The following is a 22,199-nucleotide window of genomic DNA, read 5'->3' on the forward strand; positions in this document are numbered from 1 at the left end:
CAACTTTGCCAAATTACACAATTGTTACATCACTGTCCTCCAGCAGAATCTGTTCATGCAGAAATTTTTGCTTTACTTGTGCAGGTTTCAAAATTTCTGCTTTCACCTGAACACAATTAATGTGAATTAAATTTTCTCAAAGCATAGGAAAATTACATTTGATAGTATCAGGAGAAGCATCTCTCTTCAGAAATAATGTCCCTATTATCCAGAATTATCCACAGACTGTCAAGAGTTTGCAATGGAAACGGAAGATTTTAGATGTTGGTTTGTCACGAGTAACTAGGACACAGTTTATGGAAAGACTTAACTAGATTTTCTTTTCCGTTTTGTGTGTATTGGTCACTGCTGGCAGAACTGTCTTGCCTGAGCTCATTTAACTTCTGGTAGTGAGTTAGGGGTTTTACTGGTGCTTTGGTACGTGGTATATTGTGGTTCTAACAGTACCTCCATCTGAATGGCTGGTCACGCAGTCGTCTTTTCTTCCTCTTTAGAAGTTCTTCACGTGTATCTGCATGCTGCCTCTGTAGCTTTTCACTGAATTAGCTCACCAACCTCCTGTTTTTTTATTTTTTTATTTTTTGTTTCTGTTGTCTCGCCCTTCTCTTTTAGTTCTTCCCTTTCCTCCGGTCACCTTGTAGAGATTTTGTTTAGCAGCTTTTTTAATCAACAATTGTAATGCTAACAATGTGTTCATACCTGAAGAATTTCAAGTATCAAGTCTGTGGGGTCTTAACGGCCTTCATTCTTGATACCAGCCAAACATTAGCCAATATTTAAGTTAAGAAGTTACCACTTCTCTTTTTTTGTCTGATGGCTGCAGTGATATTTGTCACAAACTGGCAGTTACATATAAGACTTGCTCGTTCCATATGCTGCTGCTGTGGCTGGTTGCAGAAGTCATCCATCTCTCTCCGCTGTGACATTTTAAAGTGGATGTTATTATAGATCAATATTCTGGCTTAGATGTTTGTTGTTGGGCTTTAATGACACTGTTGTTACTGTGGTGACTAGGGCTATATGAATATTCAACATCTCACCTCCTCCATGTCACTGCATCGTGCCTGCAGCTCAGTACCAAAGAGTTGTGTAAATCTGAAGAGTGACGGCAGCAAAATCTGGGAACCAAAATATCCCAAGCATAGACTAGCAAAACACTGATGACCGCTGACTTTCAGGGGGCAGCCCCAGTGGTGACAAAGTCAAACTGTACTGTTTCATGACACTAAAAGCAGTGAAACCAACAAGAATTCTCGTCTTTGGGAAGAGGAAACATAACTTACTGTGTATGCACAGTGTGTTGCTTCAGAAGTATTTGGAGGATTTCATAGAGATTTATTGAATTTAGTAGATGCTGGTGGATTTTGATATTTTCTGTGGAAACAGCTGATGACAGCAGGGCCAAGTACATGTGGTTTTTGCAGATCAAAAGATGTGTAGGCATCTGATTTAACTGGACTAAATTTTGTTGTGAAGAAACCTAGCTTACATAGGGCTTTCTTTTTCAATAACATTTTTAGGACTTTAATTTAACATGTAGTAGGCTTTACAGGCTAACTGTGACTTACTTTTCTGTACAGATGCACCAGTGTTGTTTCACACATACACATGTGAGATGCCACTGAAGTAATAATGGCTTGTTTACTTCCATTTATAACATGGATAAGTCTATATTTTACATGTTTTAGACATTTAACAGACGCCCTTGTCCAGAGCAGCAACACAACTGTCATGTTGTAGGTTACAACGTAACTGTACCAGAGACAACACATTTATTCTGTGTACAGTTGTAACTACAGTAAAAGTACTTATTCTATTAACACCTGCAACCTTTACTTTACTGACTTTACTTTTAGTATTTGTATGATGAAGCTATATCAGTTAACTTGTCACTGATTATTTTAATGTGCAGTGTCTAAAACAATGAGCACATCTTATTTGAGCAAATTCAGTAGTTAAAGTGAAACTTTAGTTCAGTGTGATTCTACCTTTAACATCTGATCTACTAACCGGTCACTAAACCAACTGATTATTTACCTTCAGTCAGTGTAAAAGGCTGTACAGTTGCTGGTTGTTGTATTAACGGAAAGTTAAATCGGCCTTTTGGACATTTGCAGAGTTTGGGAAATATATGAATTGATTCAAATTCAAATTCTTTTTTTTTCCCTCACTAAATTAAAATGACTTGATTCACTGATTCTCCTGGATTTCTTTTTTTCTCCCTGCAGCGGTCAAACAGCTGAAGGAGACTGTAAGTTCTTCAATCCACAAACTGGCCAACTTTGATGGTAAGACCTCAACTAAGCTTCAGATATAGAGTACATATGAATGATTTATTGATCAATTAGTCCTGCAGCAGTTCAGTTTGTGTGTAAACTAATATTAGAAATTAGAGGGAAAACAAACTCTGAATCAGATGAGACTGCTGTAGAATTATTTTTTACATAAACTGTGAAAGGCTGGCTGACTCTGTGAAGCTTTAATATTTAAATCTAACTATATTCTGTTGTCACTAACAAGTATAAATGTGTGTTTGTAGAAGTGATGGACGCCCACCTACAGAACAACCAGACGGCAGAAGACGACATCCTGGCCAGCCCAGATCGACTCAAAGGTAGAGTTATAAAACCATCAGACTTACTACAGTTATATTTTGGTAGCTGTTTATGTTCAATTCTTGTGATGGTATTATAAAATGTAGTAATGTAAATGTAGTAATGTACTAATCAGGAATATCCTCACTTGTCTGGGTTTTATTAAAAGCCATGTTTTTTATTCATTTAAAATGTTTTAGTCTTGAGTGAACTAGTGACGGTTACATTGACTGACTCACAAAGGGTAAAACCTGCTGACAAGTAGACATCCTACAATTGTGACCTCTGACCTTTGACCTGTGTCTTTGCTGTTGTGAGCCTGTTCGTCATCCACACACAATGCTCGGGCTCACCAGCAGCAATGTGTGGAGGCTTTGACACATGACACATTTTTTTTCGGGACAATAACACAAACTTTTATATTGCTACACTTTTCATGACCTTAAGGCACAGTTCAATCCCCAAGCCTTAACTTTAACCGCCACAAATACATGTCAAATTCTTCAAACAGTTAAACAATGGTATGAAAACTGCTCTTAACTGCTGCTTCTGTTGTTTCTGTTTCACCTCCTGAACCCTGCATGGCCTCACACAGTATAAGCCAGTCAGTGTGCTACACACAAGTGTACATGCATATTTGTGGAGATATATTTGTTAATTTTTCTTTGCCTTTCTTTTCTTTCTCTTTTTTGAGTTTCTCAATTTTGTTAGCTGCTTTTATATCGCTTTTACAGCTTTCCCACACCCATTCTGTCCCCTCCTCGCTAACCTTTGTTGTTTATGTGTGTGTGTGTGTCCTCAGGGAATCAGATGGATGCCAAAGAGTCCGACATGTCAGACACTCTGAGTCCCAGCAAAGACCGCAGCAGTGACGACACGTCAGGTCAGTAAAATGCGCACAGTTACTCACATTATAACCAGAATTTGTTTTTTCATGTCGATTATTTAAGTCTCATTTATATGATTCTTTCACTCTCTCAGGTTTTATCTTATATTTTGTTTTTCATCAGTTTGACTTTAAAGGTTTTCTGCTGTTAAAGTCTGGCCTCTGCATCTGTTACACAGACCATCTAGTTTGTAGTAAATTCTTCATGTAAAGAGTTTTAAGTAACCTACTGAGAACTAAAAAACATTTTGATTTATTTTATTTCTAGTGAATATTAACTGAATTTTAAAAAATACACAAATCATCTTTTTGGACCAGGCAACACAGGGTAAAATTAAGATGCTTTGTGTATTAATTTGTATGTGTTTTCACCTGTTGGCAATTTAAGGCACTTTTTAAGTGCTTTCTAAGTCCTTTTTGAATTTATTCCTAGTTAGAAACACATCATAAAGAAATATGTGTGTGTGTGTGTGTGTGTGTGTTTCAGACGGCAACATGGACGACCAGGAGCTCAATGAACCACAGAACAGAGTAGCTCTGCTCAAAGGTAACCATGGCAGCTCATTTCTGCTTTGTAGTTCTACTCTGTGCAGCACAAACAGACCATCAGCAGTAACCAGGGTTATAAGATTCAGTAATACAGTCAACTGTCCATTAGGGGGTGCTGTTCAGTTGTGTGTGTGGCTGCAGGTCCTTCAAGAGACTTTCCTCCTTAAAGTCTTTTTTCCACTTTGTCTCTGTCATGTGTGTTTGTAGCTGAGTTGCATCGGGCTGGTCTAGAGCCTGGAGACACGGAGCAGGTCATCCACCACCTCCACAGAGAGCTCCTAGACGCCCAGGAATTAGCCAATACTGGCAAACAGAGGTGTCTGGAGCTACAAGGTAACTAACAGTGTAAAATAATTTCACTAAAATTAACACCCAGATATTATTTGAGCCGTGACTACTTCCTAGCTCCGATTAAGATCTACAGATTCTTACATGTTCTGCTGTTTCACTTGATACTCTCAAAATCAAATGTGGACTGTGTTAGATTTCATAACAGAGCAGGAAGAGAGTTGATTGAGTTTACCTCTAATATTTGACATCAGAGTTTTCGACATTTAGTTCATATATTACTATCATTGTACGTCACATGACAACATACCAGATTAAGATTGTGACCACATGTCTGTGTTTGTCTGTAGCTCTGCTGGAGGACGAGAGGAGGAGTAACTCTCAGCAAACTGAAGAGTCGACCAAACAGATCCAGTACCTGCAGAGTAAGTACACACCTACACACACACACACACACACACACACACACACACACACACACACAGAGTACAGTGCGATACTACACACCTGTATGTGTCAAAACCTTCCTCGCTCCCACTTCACTTTGTGTGTGTGTGTGTGTGTGTGTGTGTGTGTGTGTGTGTGTGTGTGTGTTTTAGCTCAGCTTGGGAAGCTGCAGGCCGACATGGAGGCACTGAGGGAGCAGAGGGAGAGCACCATCTGCACCACCAGAGAGGAACTCTGCTCCGCCCAGGAAGAGGTACCACTCCATCTCATTACCACTCCTACCTATTACCCTCACAACTCCTCTACATCTTCATTACTCCCTGTGATGCCTCTTTGACTCCCTCTGACTCCCTCTACTTCCTACTTATTGTTTTCTTACTCCTTCTGACACTGCTTTGACTCCTCATCAGCCCCCTTTACTTCTTTCTGTCTCCTACTGACTCCACTCTGACTCTGAATGACTGCCACCTGATTCCTCCCAACTCCTTTTTGCTCTCCTCTGACTCCTTTGTAGTCTGACTCTACCCGACATCCTTCGGACACCTCCTGACTTCTCCCAACACCCCTCTGACTCCTTGTGGCTCACTCCCAACTTGCTTTAACTCGCGTCTCTCTCCTCCAAACTCCCCTCGGATTCCTTCCAGCTCGTTCTTACTCCTCCTGTCTCCCACTGACTCCCCTCTGACTCTTTTTGACTTCCAGGTGATTCCTCCTAGCTCCTTCTGACTCCTCGTGACCTCTTCCGACTTCCCTCTAATTCTTTCTTGCACCCAAAGAAATCAGACCTCTTCTTTTATGGAACAGACTTGAAGTCCATCAGGTTACGTTAAATCCCAGTCATGTGTGACATCACTGACTGACTCATGGATTGTGTTTCTTCTGTCAGATTCTCGTCCTGCGGCACGCCATGGAGGCAGCCACGGCGGAGCGGGAGCGCGAGATTGCTGCCCTGCAGGCTGACCTCAGCAGCGTGCGATCAGAGCTGGACCACTGGAGGGAAACGGCCGCCAAGTATGAGGGGGAGATCAGCCGGCTGCAGGAGGCCTTCACACAGCAGCAACAGCAGCAGAGCACTGCCAACCAGCTGCAGGGTGAGCAGAGAGTCCAACGATAGTCTATTCATCAAGATTAAACACAGAGGTGTTAATTAAAACTATACTTCCTCTTTTTCTCTCTCAGCGGAGTGTGCTACGTTGCAGCAGCGGTGTGTGTGTTTGCAGCAGGACTGTGACGGCCTGAGAGGTGAACGGAAAGCTCTTACAGAGAAACTGCACCGCCTGGAGACTGAGCTTAGCAGGTACACACACGCTACAAGGGAAGTGAAATTAACAGTCACCTAAAATATCACGTTCATGTCAGGAAGTTTGGAGCATTCAGCATGTGGAAGCCCAAAACATCAAAAGAACATGGCAGCTCACACAGTCAGCTATAGATAAATGCAGTATTTCTTTAATGATATACACACTTTTCTGCTTAATTTTAGGCAAGACATGCATTTAAAATAATTTCAAAGCTTGTAAGCAACCACACAAATTCTCACAACCATGAATGAAATACAAAGACTCATAAGCTGAACTTCAGCCGACAGAATGAAAAGATTTGTAAGCATAAAAGAAAAGGAAAAAGAACTGACTGAATTTATTATATCATACTTTAAACTTAAACTCTATAGAAAAGTGCCTAAACTCTTAACTGAATGTAAAGCTGAGGATCGACCTGGAAGACATCAGGAATGTGTGTCCAACAATGTGAAGGTGGACATTAAAACTGGACCTAAAAGTCTTTGTGACAGCCGTGATGGACTTGATGAATCCTGGCGTAGGACAGCTGACAGGAAGTCCACTGGTCCTGACAGGTTCAGAGTTTGGATTCAGCATTAAAAGAAGGACTGGAGGAAACATGGTGTCCAGCTGACTCAGCCTGAACAGGACGAAAGTACGACAGCTGACGGACGGCTGACTGAACCAGACCGAGCAGTCGGCAGGTTAATGCTTCGTCTGCTCTCCATGGAGAGAAAACATCACTGCATGTTCTCGTCAGAGCCGAGAGCTCAGCAGGATTTTATCCGAGCTTCAGCTGTGTTTAGTTTCCAATAAACTGTGGGTGCCTCTGGCAGCACTTCTCATGAATATCTGAAATGCACCACTTGGGTAAAACTGCAAATGTCAGCGGCAGCACGCTGTCCCATCCCTGTTGAAATGCACAGCCTCGAACTACTTCCTAAACATCTTTAAATGATTGATCTGTGATGAAGCCTTGGTGGGTAAAATATCAAAGGTTGTTTATCATACAGCAAAGACCACATATTTAATGAGTGAGGCAACTGTTTTGGACCAAGATGTAATAACTGAATAGATCACAAGGTGTGTCACGGTCAGTCTGAGTCAGCTGAAAAAATGAAAGTGATCGATGACTGATTGTTTGATCATCGTACATTTGCTGTCAGGGAATAAATGCAGTATGAAATGTTGGGAGAAATAAACTTCGTCAGTCACAGTCAGGTGAGGCTGTTTGACCAAAAAACACTTTGTCTGTGTGTGTGTGTGTGTGTGTGTGTGTTTGTGTGCAGCACCAGGGAGCAGAGTCAGGTCCTCAGCAGCAGTCTGGAGTCTCTGGAGAAGAGGGAGGAGGTTCTGCAGGACAAATTGGGTTCTCTGGAGAATCAACACCTGCAGGACGCAAGCAAGCTGAAGAGCCAGCTGGACCAGGCCAAGGCCCACACACACACACTGCAGAGAGAGGTACACACACATACACACACACACACACACACTGCAGAGAGAGGTACAAATCCCGTGAAGCTAACTCACTCCTTTCCAGATTTATAGAAATATAATATATGTGATACATAAATGATGTTATAGTGGTCTGTGTGCATGTGTAATTGCTGTGTGTGTGTGTGTGTGTGCGTGCGTAGTATGAAGACACACAGTCCCAGCTGTTGGACCTCCGTCAGCGCTATGAGAGAACAGAGAAGGAGAAGCTGAATATCCACCAGGAGCTGGAGCAGTGCAGAAACAGCCTGAAGCTGCTGCAGGACAAGACCAGTTCTGTGAGTACACACACACACACACACACACACACACACACCACACCACACCACACCACACCACACCACACCACACCACACACACACACACACACACACACACACACACACACACATTCACACTTCCTTTGTAATTATACCAAAGACCATATGTACTATTTGTGTTGTAACCTTTATTCTTGTGTTGCTCAGCTTTAAATCCAGATGTTTTCATGATGTCTTTTTTTCACAGTTTTGTTTTTATTGCTTAAAGATTAAAGCAGGAGAAGCACCAGACTTGCTCATGGACACTGTGACAGTCTTGGACTTGTTAGCTGTAACAACCACCCAACACTTCCCGTTCACTGCCTCCCTCCTCACTGCTTACTTGCTAACTCTGAACACAATAAAGTCTCATCGATCAGTGTTTAAATCTCTGAATTAATCTTGAATCCGACAACACCCTCTGTAGTGGTGAAAGCAGATGGAGTAAATAACGTAATCTGTAAACTGTAGAGATAAATAATAACAAATCATTACACATCATCGTCTCTCCTGCCTTCCATCCTGAGCTGATCAATAACAGCTGCTATTTTGTGAAAAACCCCAGGAAACACAAATCAGAAAATCAGGAGATGAAAGCGAGGCGGAGCAGCCTCCTCCTCCTCCTCCTCCTCCTCCTCCTCCTCCTCCTCCTCCGTTACCCCTCTTCCTCCTCTTCTCTCTCATCTACCTGTCCTCAGCTCTTCCTCGTCCTCGGTCTTTGGTGACGTGACAGTCGATGTTTGTCTTGTCCCTCAGGTTTTGTTTCCACAGAGCTTTTCAGAATAAAAGTCCTGATCCGGTTTCACAGGATCAACAAACTTTGTTTTAACTGACAATTCAAAATGATAATTCCTGTTTATTACAACTTTGCTCTTATTTTCATAGTGTTTGTCCATCATTTCTTCAGCTCGCTCCAGCATGCACTAATAGAGTAAATAGCTGAGATCTTGGAACATAGTGACATGACTAATGACACTAAGGTGTGATGACAGTCCAAGAAACAAGCAGTCAGACAATCAGTAAGGTTAGAAACAAACTTATTTTCATCCATCACAATTTACACTTCCTGCTTCAACTTCGGCTTACCTCACTTACTATAGTTGTGCGCACACAGTTTTCCTGTGCACTGAGCAGCTCCTCCAGGATGCAAACTCAGCCAATCCCCATGAATTCTGCGTAGCCTCACAATTTAGTCCAGTCACCACAACTTTTCCGCAAGTTTCAGTATTTAAATCTTTATCATAACACTACTCCTGCAGGAGTGTGAGCTTCACACCCGGGAGGATGGAGTCACACATACACAGTGACAGGGCAAAGTGTTAGCATCACAAGGCTAACATTAACCAACAGTTATAAACAGGTTTAGCAATAGAGTCATACCAGTGTTGGCGTGAAATTAACAGATTATGTTTGTTTTATTTAGAAAGGGACAGTGCACATTAATGAACATGATCACCTAAGTCATATAAATGTGCCATATTTAGCCTTACAGGCTGAGTTTCATCTGCAGTCCCTCGCAAGTTGTAAGTGTATGTAAGAAAAAGTCAAAATAACATACAAAAGCACAGATAAAAGCAGACTGATGGCATGGTGTGGGATGTTAATCACCACTGCAGGGCTTCAGCCCAAGTGACAATCGCGTTGATCGCATTGTACTGTGTTAGCTTGTGTTGACTGTGCAGAGAAAGCAGGTGGAGATCGTCTGTAATCAGCTCTCGCTGCCTCCCTAACCTCACAAATAGTTTCTAATATGTAAAACACTGAACGCTTGTAATGATACGCTCTGAATCCAAAATGGCATCGCAACTATTTTTGCAAAAAAGTCTAAAAACGTTGCAACATACATCGCAGTTTTTTAGAAAAGCTGCCCTGAATTCAGCCATTTCAGGCCACAACGATCCCAAAACAGCCAGAGAAATCCTGAAGGGACTGAATGAGGGATTATTACTAAGATTAATCAGGTGTGTACAGTTTTAAGTGGTTTTTTCGCAGACATTGTGCAGCTCCCTCTGGAGCAACAAAAGGCTTTATGCAACTTACATCACATATGATGGAGTGCTCCTCAAGACCTGTAAATGGACTGTGATGTGTAAAGTTGGTAGAGCACCCCTTCCCCTTCCAGTTTAGTTTTTCATGAAAAACAAAAGATGGAAATGTTTTTTATGTGTGTCATTCACCACCAGTGTGTTCTGTACCTTGTCAGACTTTGTTGAAATGATATTTTGGTTTTTGATGAGCACAATATTTTCAGTACTGATTAAAATGATGGACATTACTATGAAAATAATATCTCACGTTGAAATAACAGCATTATCCTTTAAGTCCATTATTTATCTTCACCAGGCACAACCTGTATTGGCACCTTAGTTTACAAGAAACAGTTTTTTAGCATTCATTTTACAAAGTTGTCTTTTCTTAAATAGAAGATCAGATTTTAAACATTTCACTCTGGCCTTAAAGACCAGTGGACTGATATTACTGTGAGCCAGCAGCTGATATAAAGATCAGCTTCTGAGTGCTAACGAGACGTCCTGGTGCAGAGAGTTAATGAGCTGAAACCCAACAAGAAAATGTTTGTGCTTTTAAAAGAGCTTGGTGACGGATTGCACTTCTTCTGTGATGTTTGGTGAACATGGCTGTTTAATGTGTGGAAACGGCCGACCCGATACAAACCTGCCGTCATACATACTCCCTCTCTCTCCTCTTCTCTCTCTCTGTCTGTCTCCCTCCCCCTCGCTGTAGCTGCTCCATCCTCCATGTTGGTTTTGGTTGATTTGCCGGCTGATATCTTCTTATCCCTCTCCTCCCCCTCCTCCCTCCCTCCCCTCTAGCCATCCATACTGCAGCCTGTCCAAGCCATATTCATTGGCCTTGTCCTGGCTCTGCTGTACTGGTGTTTCGGCCAGTTGTGGTAGAAAGGTACACACCGACATGACATCAGTCTGTCTCTCTGCCTGTCTCTCTTTTGCCTCCATTTGTCCGTCATCTCTGGAAGGAAAGATGACGGAGGTGAAAACGTCGTCCTGATCCGTGATGAATTCAGAGTCACATGCTGTGAAACATAAGAAAAGTACCCAAACACTGGATCAGTTAAGTTTTATTAGTTATGTTTTGACCCCACACAATCATCTTTTGGTTGAAATAATTATTCCTGCCAAATCACAACCATGTTCATGACCTTTTACGTGCTCCCATGAAAAGTAGTTGTCAGTTGTTATTTCTATGACCACCAAATCAAATTAAATTAAATAAAATTCTATCTGATCAGAGACAAGTAAGAAGAACAGAAATCTGACCAGACATGAAATGCCAACTTTTAGTATTTGATAATATTTGATGGATGCATTCGGTCAGTACCAGTAAAGTACTGTAGTTCAATACCCAACCACCAAATTCTTATAATATTTATCAGGAAGGAACCGTTGGAGTTTGGATTATGAACATGTACGTTTAGTATATTGTGTCACACGTCTGTGGACCCAAAAGAACTGTAGCTGTTGGATGAAAGCTGATGAGGATCCAAGTTGTAAATGAAAAATAAAAATTAACCATCTTAGTTTCATCCCCTTATGACAGCCTTAGCAAATAAGGATCATTTGAGTTCAGTTTTTTGCACTGCTGTTACAGGCTGTTAGTATTGAACCCTGAATTCTGATCAGCAGGACACTCTCCTCACCTCCTACACTTTCCTTGAAGACTGAGTATCATCATCATCTTCATCATGGACTGTCTTTGTCTTCTTGCATAAGCAGCTCTAACTGCATGGCTGTCAATGACACGTCTTCAGCTTCTGCACTGCTGACTCTAACACTGAACTCTTTAAAAGGAGTTCACAACAACCACAAAACCTCTGTTTAAAGGGATACTTCGATCTTCTTCTGGAAACATGTTTAGTTCTTAATCTTCGAGAAAACATTGGTCCTTAGGTTCCTTCATTATAATCTCTGGCTTTGATAGTAACTTCATGTAATGATCCATGCAAACTGCTCACCAGGTAGCTCAAATTATAAGGTTAATTTTTTTTCTGTATTTTTCTTATTGTCATCAGTGTGTTAGTGCGTCTCCCAATGCTTTGACCTCCCTACAGCTGGCCCCTGTAGTTCTTATCAAATGTTACTCAAACAAAAGGAAGTAGTGCATTGGTTGGGGACTATTTTCAGTGGCGAATTAATCCACATTTGGTGCTTTAGTGAGTATTTGTGGCAGCAGGACGATGTAATGAGGGACTGAGTCAAAATAAATGACGGTTTTGGGTGCTCATGTGAGTATATTTTTTTCAAAGTGTTGATTTTGTCATGAGCACTGTCGCGCAGAACGTGAATATTAGGCTGTTTTTTCCAAAATAAGGTACATTTTTCTGAGCTTTTCCACTGAATGAAGGCATCAACCAATCACATTGTGCAGAATAGACATCACGTCACAACGTCGTGACAGTGGCAGACCGGTTGCAACCATGGATCTGTTTTCTAAATCATACATTCATGGCTGCAACTGTTGCAAAGTCACATTGCTGCTGGTATGAATACTTTTGACACAGGCGAGTATTTTGCATTTTCGTTCAACAGTGTGGCTCATGGTTGGGTTATTAATAGTTTCTGGAATAAGTTTGTTGACAATAAGAAGAATATATCACATCATCATATTTACCTTTTACCAAACTTTAGGCCCTGAATTTAAGCTGTTGAGTGGTTAGTATGAAGTGAGACATGGTTCAGTGAAGATGTTAGGTTAGACTTATGTTTTGTCTTGTTTGAATGATTTTTATTGGCATTGTCACCTGACCAAGAAAAAGCTGGAGGCTCCGTGTTTCAATTCAGTGTGAGCTCCAAGTTGTTGCACGTCAGTTAAGCTGCACAGCATGAGCACAATACTTGCAGGTTCTGGCCGTGCAAAAGGACCAATTAAAACATGCAGTGTGAGTAAACACAACATGCAAGATCAATAAAATCACTCAGGCAAAAATCAGAGGTAAAAATTTGTGAAAAACAGTACAACTTATTTCAAATAAGGCTCTTTATTTAGGGTATTAATTTATGCTTTACAGACAGACAGTTCTAAATTTGATAAAGTCATGTGGAAAGAGCAGAAAATTTTGTTATTTTTTAGTTAGTTCTACAGCTGCTGTTGGTCGGTCGGCCCACAAAGATGTCTTCACCCTCTGGAAGCAGCAGCTTTTGCCCTCGGGGGCTGGAATTTGGTATGATAAAATTACAAGCTCTCTCAGAAGTTGCAGAATTGTTTGAATTTGTATTAATTAAAAACCAAATCCTGTGATGGTCTGAGCAGTTTAAACATCATCTCAGTATAAGAATCAGAGCATGGCTGTTTATTTTTAATCCAGTAAAAAAGCCTGGTAGAATAAGGCTTACTGAGTCTTCATTCTGGACTCAGTTTCTGTCTGAAACTGGAAATGAAGATGAAGGTTTCCCTTTAAAGAGTCGGGTGCTCATCCTCACATCCGAACATCTCTTCATAAAAGTCACTTACTAACACTTGCCTCCACTTACCTCCCTCAGTCATTCATTAACTGTCTCTTCACAGCTCCCGCTCACTTTCAGGGTGCTGGTGCTTCTTTTTTTACTCTTTATTTCATGCATCATTTCTCTTGCAACAGGGTTTGTGTTTTGTTAATTTTTCTTCCATTTCTTGCATCCAGTCTGCTGCAGTTATTTTACCATTTTACTCTGTGTTTACCTGCTTTAAGGTTTGTGCTTTTTACACTGACTCATCCATCTTTTTTGTTCAAGTCTTTCTTTGGACTGCAGTTTCTCCATTGTTATAAAATGTCCATCACTGTGTCCATCATGTTTGTCCTGTGTTGTTGTGCTGGTTGTTTGCTGCTTGTTTGTTGATGTGGTGTTCACTGACCAGTGTTTCCAGTCGTTTGCTGTGAAGGAAAACTGGTCTGTAACTTTTCTGTTTTTCTACTCAGGTTACCTCCTCGGCCTTGTTTACTTTGCTGCTTCCTCCTGTGTCTTTTATATTTATTTTACCTTCTGGTTTTATTTCCTTCTTTCCTCTACCTCTCCCAAAACCCCAAAAGATGATTTTTTTTTTTTAGTCATTATCTTTTGTGTATGAGTTGGGGGAACAAGTATAAACCCCATACACTTCAATACCCTGCAGCTTTGAGTTGATGAACAGAACGTCAGAGTGTCATATAATGAACTTCTTGCTGTTGAAAAACACAAATGTTGTTTCTCAGCAGAAACTCACTCTGTGAGCAGGAGAAGGAGTTCAGGTATCCCTTGGTCTTATTCATAAGTGAGGGTAAAATGGAGCGTTAGATGGACAGGTGGTTTTGTTTGGTGTGGTGTCAGCAGTGACGCAGCTGTTGGCATTAAACCATCGTGGTACAGGGGGAGCCAGGCCAGAAGGCAAAGCTCTCGATTTACCAGTCCATCTATGCTCTGACCCTCACCTACGGTCATGATCTTTGGGTAGTGACTGAAAAAGAGATCAAGGATACAAGCGGCTGAAATGGGTTTCCTCTGCAGGGTGGCTGGGCTCAGCCATAAGACTGAATTGAATGTCTGCGGTTTCTGTGCTAGTACAATTGAGGGTTCGTATCAGCCTCCAGCAGGAAACAGGAGGACTGGGAGTTGACTTTACTGTCCCTCTACTGCCAGCGTCAAGTGAAAGTGAAAGGAAGTCTGGAGTGACTGTATGTCAAATATCCAACTTAAAATTTACTTCACTATAGTGAGGTGGCAGCAGTGTTCGGAACAAGAGATTAGAGCATGCACAGTTGGTACGCTTGCTTTGCGCACAGTTAACACCATCACAAAAAATGGGTTCCATGTGAATGTTTGCATAGGGGTCTGTGCGGTCCCTTGGTGGATGATGTCATTTACGTTACATGGACCCTTGCAGACCCTCGCAGACACACGGACAGGTAATGTATCACTCGGCCTTTAGACAGATAGGGTGAGGAACTCAGACATTTGCAGGGAGCTCAGAGTAGAGCCGCTGCTCCTTTAAGTGGAAAGGGGCCAGTTGAAGTGAATCATGCATCTGATCAGGATGCCTCTGGGGTGTCTCCTGTTAGAGGTTTTCCGGACACATCCAACTGGTAGGAGGCACTGGGATACACCCAGAACACACTGGAGGGATTATTTATCTCATCTGGTCAGGGAACGCCTCGGGATCCTCCAGGAGGAGGAAGACCATGTTGCTGGGGAGAGGGACTTCTGGAGTACCTTCCTGCTCATGTGACCCAGCCCTGAATAAGTGGAGGAAAATGGATGGATGGAGATTCACTCTGCAAAGAAAAAAAACTGTGAAAGTGCTCTTCAGAAAACACAATTATCATCACCATTGTCATGTCATACGCAGGTGTAATTTATCTAGCATCTTAAGTTTTAAATGATATAAAATCAGATGACGTCTCATTCAGGTGCAGCAAAACTGGACAGTCGGCTGTGTGTATGTGAGAGCAACAAAACTTTGGAAAAACGATAGAAATGAGCAATGTCTTTTCCTACAGCATTTTTAAAGGAGCTGTGTAGTTAGAGCATATCTGTTTTGGAACTGACTCAGGTTGCAAGGTTGGCATTAGCTGACCTACAAGCACGGGAGGGAGTGTGCTGGTGGAGGAGCTCAGACAGATACAGGGAGCCAGGTTGTGGAAGGCTTTATAGGTGATGATTAGGAGTTTGAAGTGGATACAGAGATAGGGAGACAGTGGAGGTTACGGAGGATGGCAGTAAATTGGTCACAGTTCCATGTATGTGTATGTCATTTTATGCTCTGTAAGGTGACCTTGGGTGTTTTGAAAGGTGCCTTTTAAATAAAACGTATTATGTATTATTATTACGAGTGTGTGAGAAGGTGAGCAGCTGAATTCTGGTTATATTGTAGTTTCTTAAGTTGTGTATGATGAACCATAGAGGAGACTATTGCAGTTTATCTGTTTTGTCAGCTTTTAGTCACCTTAGATCATCAGGTCCAGACCTTAACCTTTGCACACTTACATTGATTTTCTAAAATAACAATGTTGATAGGTGTGTGTTGTCCTCTGTAAATGAACAACAAACAAAGTGTGCACACTTTTAGATTACCTTGCCCAATTAGATAAGAAACTTGTGTGTACAAGATAGGAAAAAAATCATCTTTTGGACATTTTGGGGCTTCAGAGGCTTTTTCTATTTTGTACAGTCCTCTTTGTCTTTCCCTCTGCTCCTCTTCATCTTCCTTTCTTCTCTTTCTTCCTTCTCTCTTACTGGTTTCACTCTTTGCTCCAGTTTGTGTCAGAAAGTTCAGTCAAGACGATGCACACTAACTTGATTTTCTTTGTGTCGTCTCTCGGACAGAGCGGCTGGAGCCCCTGGATGCCGGTCATCGCAGTGATGGTCGCCGTGACGGCAGCCGTCCTCTACCCGAACCTCTCCAAGAGCAGCTCCACCTAGGACACACACACACACACACACACACACAGACACACATGCGCACACAGAGCGCTGTGAGGAGAGCATCACTGCTTTACTTGTATAAAGTCTAATTGTACATAATTGTAGAGGGAATATAAAGGTTGTGGTTTCTACAGAGGATTCAGAAGCTTCTCGGTTTATTTTGTTTTTGTGTTGTTTTATTTTCTGCGGCGGGAAGTTTTGTTGTCGTTTTTATTCTCGGCTCTCTCTCAGCTGTGGTGGGGGCTCTTTTGGTTTTTGTCTCTCTGCTGATTTCTGGGTTAACGAAGCGTTCTCCAGCAGGCCGAGCTTCCACACAAAACACCTGCCAGAGGTGACGTTCACACCCGTCCCATCGTACCAACGGGATCAAGGCGAAAGCAACACTTTCCAGCAGTCTGGGAAACATGATCTATAATCTGCAGGTCTGCATTTATTTGCTGAAGGATCTGCACACCTTGTGATAGATTTCATTGGCTATTGGAGTCTGTGAGCAGGTGTGTTCACCTGTAGCTCCGCCAGAACTGGTTTTTCAGCTGGTTGGACTGGCTGCAGCGCTCCTTCAACCCTGAGGGTAGCTCTCATGCTGGACTGACACATTTTGATTTTCAGTGTCTTTACTTAGCAAAGTCTTTTCTTTAAATTGTCTCCATATTTAGCTTTAACTTTAAATTCTCAAAACCAGCTCAGTGCCTCACCTGCCTCCTATAAATGTCTCTGTGACATCATCAGTGTGAGTCATGTGTGTCGCTTTTTTAGAGCTATTCATGTGTGTATGATTACTTTTTGATTTTAGCTGCAGATATTTGGTGCCATTGTGCTCTTTATCTTTGAATTTGGCCATCTTTTGTTCCTGAAACATACAGTATTCTCTTTTTGTCTTGTCAGAGCAGATGATTGATCAAAATAACAAATTACCAACTCGACAAAACAGATTGTAATTCAATTAAATGCAAATTTGTTTGGTAAAATGTGCCACTAAAGCTTGGTAAAAGCTCTAATGTTTTTTACATATCACCTTCAGAATAGGCTCTGTTTCATGATGTGTTCACACCGAATGCAGAGCGAATGTTTGCATCACGTCACTCACATGACGTTTTTTTTTTTGGAGTATTTAGCAACTGGGGAATTCGTCCTCAACAGTTGTGCTAACTAACAGAGGAATGCAGCTAACGGCTAACTCCGAATCTGTGTGAACCAAGACGGCAACACTTTTTAAAATTTGGCATACTGTCACGTTACGTTACCGCCTCACTCTTTCCATTGTTGCCTTTAAATTAAAGATCAACTTAAATTACTTAAATCGTTTTGCTAGGGAGCACCCAGAGATGTATAATAATAACAAGATACCAGACACCAAGATGGCACCTATTCAGGAACTGCTTGTCTTGTGCATATGTCAAAAAAGCCTCAAGCTTCTGCGTTTACTTCCTCGGTATGCAGCCCACTGTCCCTCGTGGACATGGGTGGATGATGCCATTTTCAACACGCAGCCCCTCACAGACACGAGGACACGTAAACTATGAATTGGCCCTTAGAGAGATCGGGTGACGAGCTCAGACATCTGCAGGGAGCTCATAGTAGAGCTGCTGCTTCTTCATTTGAAACGAGGCCAGTTGAAGCGGTTTGTGTGCCTCCCATTAGAGGTTGTCTGGGCACGTCCAACTGGTAGAAGGCACCAGGACACACCCAGAACACTAAATATGCACAGTAATGTTTCTCCCGCTGGCCCCGCCCACGGGTTCCCGCTCAGCTCACAGACTTGACACTGTGATGATGTCACAGATTTTTAAATGTACAAATGTAAAACCTCCATGGATCAAGAATTTATAAGAGAGGCATAACTGTCCTTGTTGGAGGTGTCCCGTCAACAGTTTTACAGAGGTCTCTTTTGTTACAATGGCCTGTGGGAAAGATGCTTCTTGGACCGTAGGGGATTTGTTTCGCTGCAATACCCCAAGTGGCCACTTGGAAATCACCTCAACAAAATAGCGTACACTTTGAAGGCAGTGTCCTGTGAATTTTTCACTCAAGCCGAAACATTTCAACTCATGCTAAAAGCACAAATCTCACATAATTTGCGTCTTTGCATTGACTTTGTAAAATGCTCGCTTCGCATTCAGTGTGGACACAAGTGGCTGTCTTTAGTAACTTGAATATTTCATAGATTTCTGAAACAAACGTGTGATAATAAGTCATTATCACTCAGCAGGAGTCCCCTTATCGTGTAAATTACATGTTTATATGAAACTGTGAATCTGTATCACAAAATCATCTCCAGACATCAGTAAAACAACAAAGTAAATTCACGTCAATAGTAAATGTACATCTGCGTCGTTACATTTAGACAAAGTGTCGTCAGTTCACCTGAATCAGCATTTCAGTTTCTGTCGACCTGATGATGATCTGTGTCCGCCTGCTGGAAAGTGTTCGCGTCCAGGTGTTCACAGGAAGTCCTGCTCTACTCTGTTCTGGTTTGAGTCGGACATGTTGGATGTCTAACATGCCGTTTTTCTCTGTTATTGTATTCCCTTTTTTTCCGGGGAAGTTTTGGGGGACGGGGTTGAAACTTGAAGCCAAATTATTAAAATAAAAATCAGATTTATTTTCTGTTTCTTTTTCGGGGCACAGTAAAGGGGGTCAAAGTGCCTCTGATGTAACTAACTAACACCACAGTTTGTGTACGTGTGCCGACAAACGAGCGCACAGCAGCACACACTTTCTCTAGTGAACACACACAAACACACACATCATTTATGTGACTGTCAGAGGTCTGTCGGTGTTGAGTGTGGAGAGAAGCTGAACGTTGGTGACCCACAGTGTCTGTGAAGCTTCTTTAGGGCGGTTAAAAGCTCTAACAGCAGCCAGTAAGCGGACCTTGAGTTTAGTTTGTCAAATTATTGTCGTGGCTTCACCCAGATTTCCATCAGCTGGGTGATTTTTTTTAGCCACGTTCATGGCTGTTAGGATGCTCAGGACAAACTTTTTTGAGATTGATTGTCGTCTCCAGTTCTCATCTTTCCAACAGCATTACTTCCTGTTGAGTATCGAGCTTGAACGCCTCACAGAGCTGCAGGAAGAAAATCAGCTTCTCTCTGACGTGAAACACTCGAGGCCTCTGCTGAGATGTTTTTAGCAGACATTAAATTATTTTGAGACGTGTGTGTTTGTGTGTGTGTGTTTGGGGGCTGGTGAGCAGGGGGGGAGTGTGTGTCGGTTCACACTCTGGACTCTTTGTCATCGTTCGTGTACTCTGTCTCGTCTCCGTGTTTAAAAAAAAAAAATCTAAATAAAAGTCAACGAACAAATATTCCTGATGTTTAAAGAGAAAAACACTACAGTACAGAGAGAGAATTGTAAAATAAAATGTTATTGAATGATGTGCTACTAGACTTATTTTGTTAAAACTGTTTAGAGATATGAGAGGGAGCTATGTAGAGGATATGATGATGGTGATGATGATGATGATGATGATGTAATGAATATGCAGAGCGATGTTTGGATTAAAGTTGTAGCAAGCTGACCCACCAAACCTGCTCCTGTCGCCTTCATTCAAACATTTCACAATGAGAAATGAACTCTGCAGATTGTCTTCTTCACCTCCTTCCTCTCCTCCTCCTTCTCCCTCCTCTGCCTCTCCTACATCCCCTTCCCCATCATCATCTTCTCTTCTTCCTTTTCTTTCTTCCTCTACTCTTCCTCCCACCTCCCCCTTCCTTTCTACTCCTCATCCTTCCCCTTCCTCCCTCTCCTCTCTCTTCTGCTTTCTTTTCATTCTCCTCACCTTTTGTTTTTCCTCCTCCCTCTGCCTCTTCTCCTGTTTCTTCTACTCCTCCTTTTCCTTCCCCTCTGTCTACTTCTACTTCACCTCATTTTTCTTTACCTCCTCCTTTTTCTTCTCCCTCTCATCATCCTCCTTCTTTCTCCTCCCTCTGCCTCTCCTACTGCTCCTGCTTCTTCCTCTACTCCTCTTCCTCCTTTTCCTCTCCCATCTTCACCTTTTCATCCTCCTCCTCCTTTCACTCCTTTTCCTTCTCTTCCTCCTTTCCCTACTCCATCTTCTCCTCTTCCTTTTCCTCCTGCTTCTCCTTCTTTCCCTTCTTTTCCTTCTCATCTTATTCCTCCTCCCTTTGCATCTCCTCCTACTTTTTCTTCTACTCCTCTTCCTCCTTTTACTTCCCCATTTTCTCCTCTTCATCTTCCTCCTTTCTTACTCCTCTTCTGCCTCTCCATCCACATCCTCTTTTTCTTCTCTACCTTGTTCTCCTGCCTCTCCCCTTCTCCTTTTCTTTCGTCTTCTCCCTCTGCCTCTCCTACTGCTCCTGCTTCTTCCTCTACTTCTCTTCCTCCTTTTCCTCTCCCATCTTCTCCACCTCTTCATCCTCCTCCTCCTTTCTTTCTTATTCTCCCTCTGCCTCTCTTCTCCTTCACTCCTTTTCCTTCTCTTCCTCCTTTCCCTACTTCATCTTCTCTTCCTTTTCCTCCCGCTTCTCCTCCTTCTTTTCCTTCTCATCTTTTTCCTCCTCCCTTTGCCTCTCCTGCTTTTTCTTCTACTCCTCTTCCTCCTTTTCCTTCTCCATCTTGTCCTTTTCTTTCCCCTTTGTTTCCATCTTCTTCCCCTCATCCTCTTTTTCCTTCTCATCCTACTTCTCTTCCTCCTTTTCCTTCCTCTTCTGCCTCTCCATCTACATCCTCTTCTCCTTCTCTACCTTGTCTTGCCTCTCCTTCTCCTTTTCTTTTGTCTTCTCCCTCTGCCTCTCATCCTCTTCCTCCTGCTTCTTCTTCTCCTCCTTTATTCTTCCAATAATAAGTGTTGTTCTTTGTCAGCAGGTTAAGAAATTGACTTTTTAGACAGTTCAGAGTTTTTCCTTTTTTTTTTTGAATAAGAACAAAATAATCTGTTATTTCTGAATGTATGTTTAGATTATTACAGTCTGTTGTGAGCAGTGAGGAAGTGATACAGACGGCTGAGGGTGACACATCAGCAAACATTACACTGTGATTCATAGAAACCAGATTAGGAAACAACCGAAGATTCTGATGTCTCAAAATCATCTGTCACTCATTCTTTCAGCAGAAATATGAGCATATTAGTAATTCATCATGCTGTGTGTGTGTGTGTGTGTGTGTGTGTGTGTGTGTGTGTGGACTTGCCCTTGAGGGTTGGGTTGCTCCTGTCTGAACAGTGGTTTAAACACAAGTCCAGTTTATCAAAGTCTGAAAATATTAATCTGATCAGATCAAAGTTTGGACCTATTGATTACTGACTGGAGATCAAAACAACAAACCAGACTGATAGAGAATGAGAGCTGCTGATTTTGTACCTGAATCAGTTTTTACAGAAGATATTAGAGCAACAAGATGCGTCACTCCTGTTCCTGTTTTTTCCAGGAACAGAAAAACCCCACACAAATACAATACAACTAAACACAATGCTTGTGGACAACAAAACAAAACAAAAACATAAAGTCCACTTCAGCCGACAAGGGTTCACCTTCATCTTACACTCCTCCTCGGTGAATGAGTCCACAGTGGAAGACCATGACATGTAGCTGAAAGCTCCGAACATAAGAACAAAGAATGTAAGTGTACTTTGACTTTAGTCTTTTTTAGGGGGGTGGTTCTCGTCTTTAGAGGTAGAAGTTGACCTTTGATCTTTTTTTGGGCGTCGAGATTTTTGAGGGTTGGAGGAAGGTGTTGTTTGTTTTCAGTCGTCATGGTAACGGTTACTCATTTTTACAAACTAGGAGGGGGTTCCTTCCTGTATCATGATGAAGCAAGACTAGTGCTTATCCAGCTCATCTTAGAGCATGACTCTGGTTTTCTGTTGTGTCATGAAGCCGGCTCACTTTTAACCAGATCACCATGGCAACCAGGGGGTGGATCACCATGGTAACTGTTGCTGTTGCAGGTGTAACTTCAGGCGATCAAAACCTGTCAACAGAGAGTGTCTC

General features: G+C 42.0%; 1 protein-coding gene across 14 annotated transcripts in view; it reads left to right on the forward strand.

The window, feature by feature from the left end:
* slmapa (sarcolemma associated protein a) overlaps positions 1–19,777 on the forward strand; it is an 87,533-nt gene extending 67,756 nt beyond the window's left edge. For 9 of the 14 annotated variants that reach the window (XM_078171076.1, XM_033625600.2, XM_033625602.2 and 6 more), the window contains 12 exons: positions 2,229–2,288; positions 2,540–2,614; positions 3,397–3,477; positions 3,968–4,027; positions 4,237–4,362; positions 4,668–4,742; positions 4,917–5,017; positions 5,651–5,855; positions 5,944–6,061; positions 7,334–7,505; positions 7,682–7,816; positions 16,150–19,777. In XM_078171076.1, coding sequence (XP_078027202.1) covers positions 2,229–2,288; positions 2,540–2,614; positions 3,397–3,477; positions 3,968–4,027; positions 4,237–4,362; positions 4,668–4,742; positions 4,917–5,017; positions 5,651–5,855; positions 5,944–6,061; positions 7,334–7,505; positions 7,682–7,816; positions 16,150–16,245 — 1,304 coding nt within the window. In that variant the 3' untranslated portion in view covers positions 16,246–19,777. Of the gene's footprint in view, positions 1–2,228; positions 2,289–2,539; positions 2,615–3,396; positions 3,478–3,967; positions 4,028–4,236; positions 4,363–4,667; positions 4,743–4,916; positions 5,018–5,650; positions 5,856–5,943; positions 6,062–7,333; positions 7,549–7,681; positions 7,817–10,668; positions 10,757–16,149 lie in introns of those variants that run through there. The other 5 variants (XM_033625598.2, XM_033625608.2, XM_033625605.2 and 2 more) reach the window with 2 other exon arrangements.
* The last annotated feature ends 2,422 nt before the right edge of the window (positions 19,778–22,199 follow it).

Source organism: Epinephelus lanceolatus, chromosome 1, assembly GCF_041903045.1.
Source record: "Epinephelus lanceolatus isolate andai-2023 chromosome 1, ASM4190304v1, whole genome shotgun sequence".
NCBI classification, from domain to species: Eukaryota; Metazoa; Chordata; class Actinopteri; order Perciformes; family Serranidae; genus Epinephelus; species Epinephelus lanceolatus.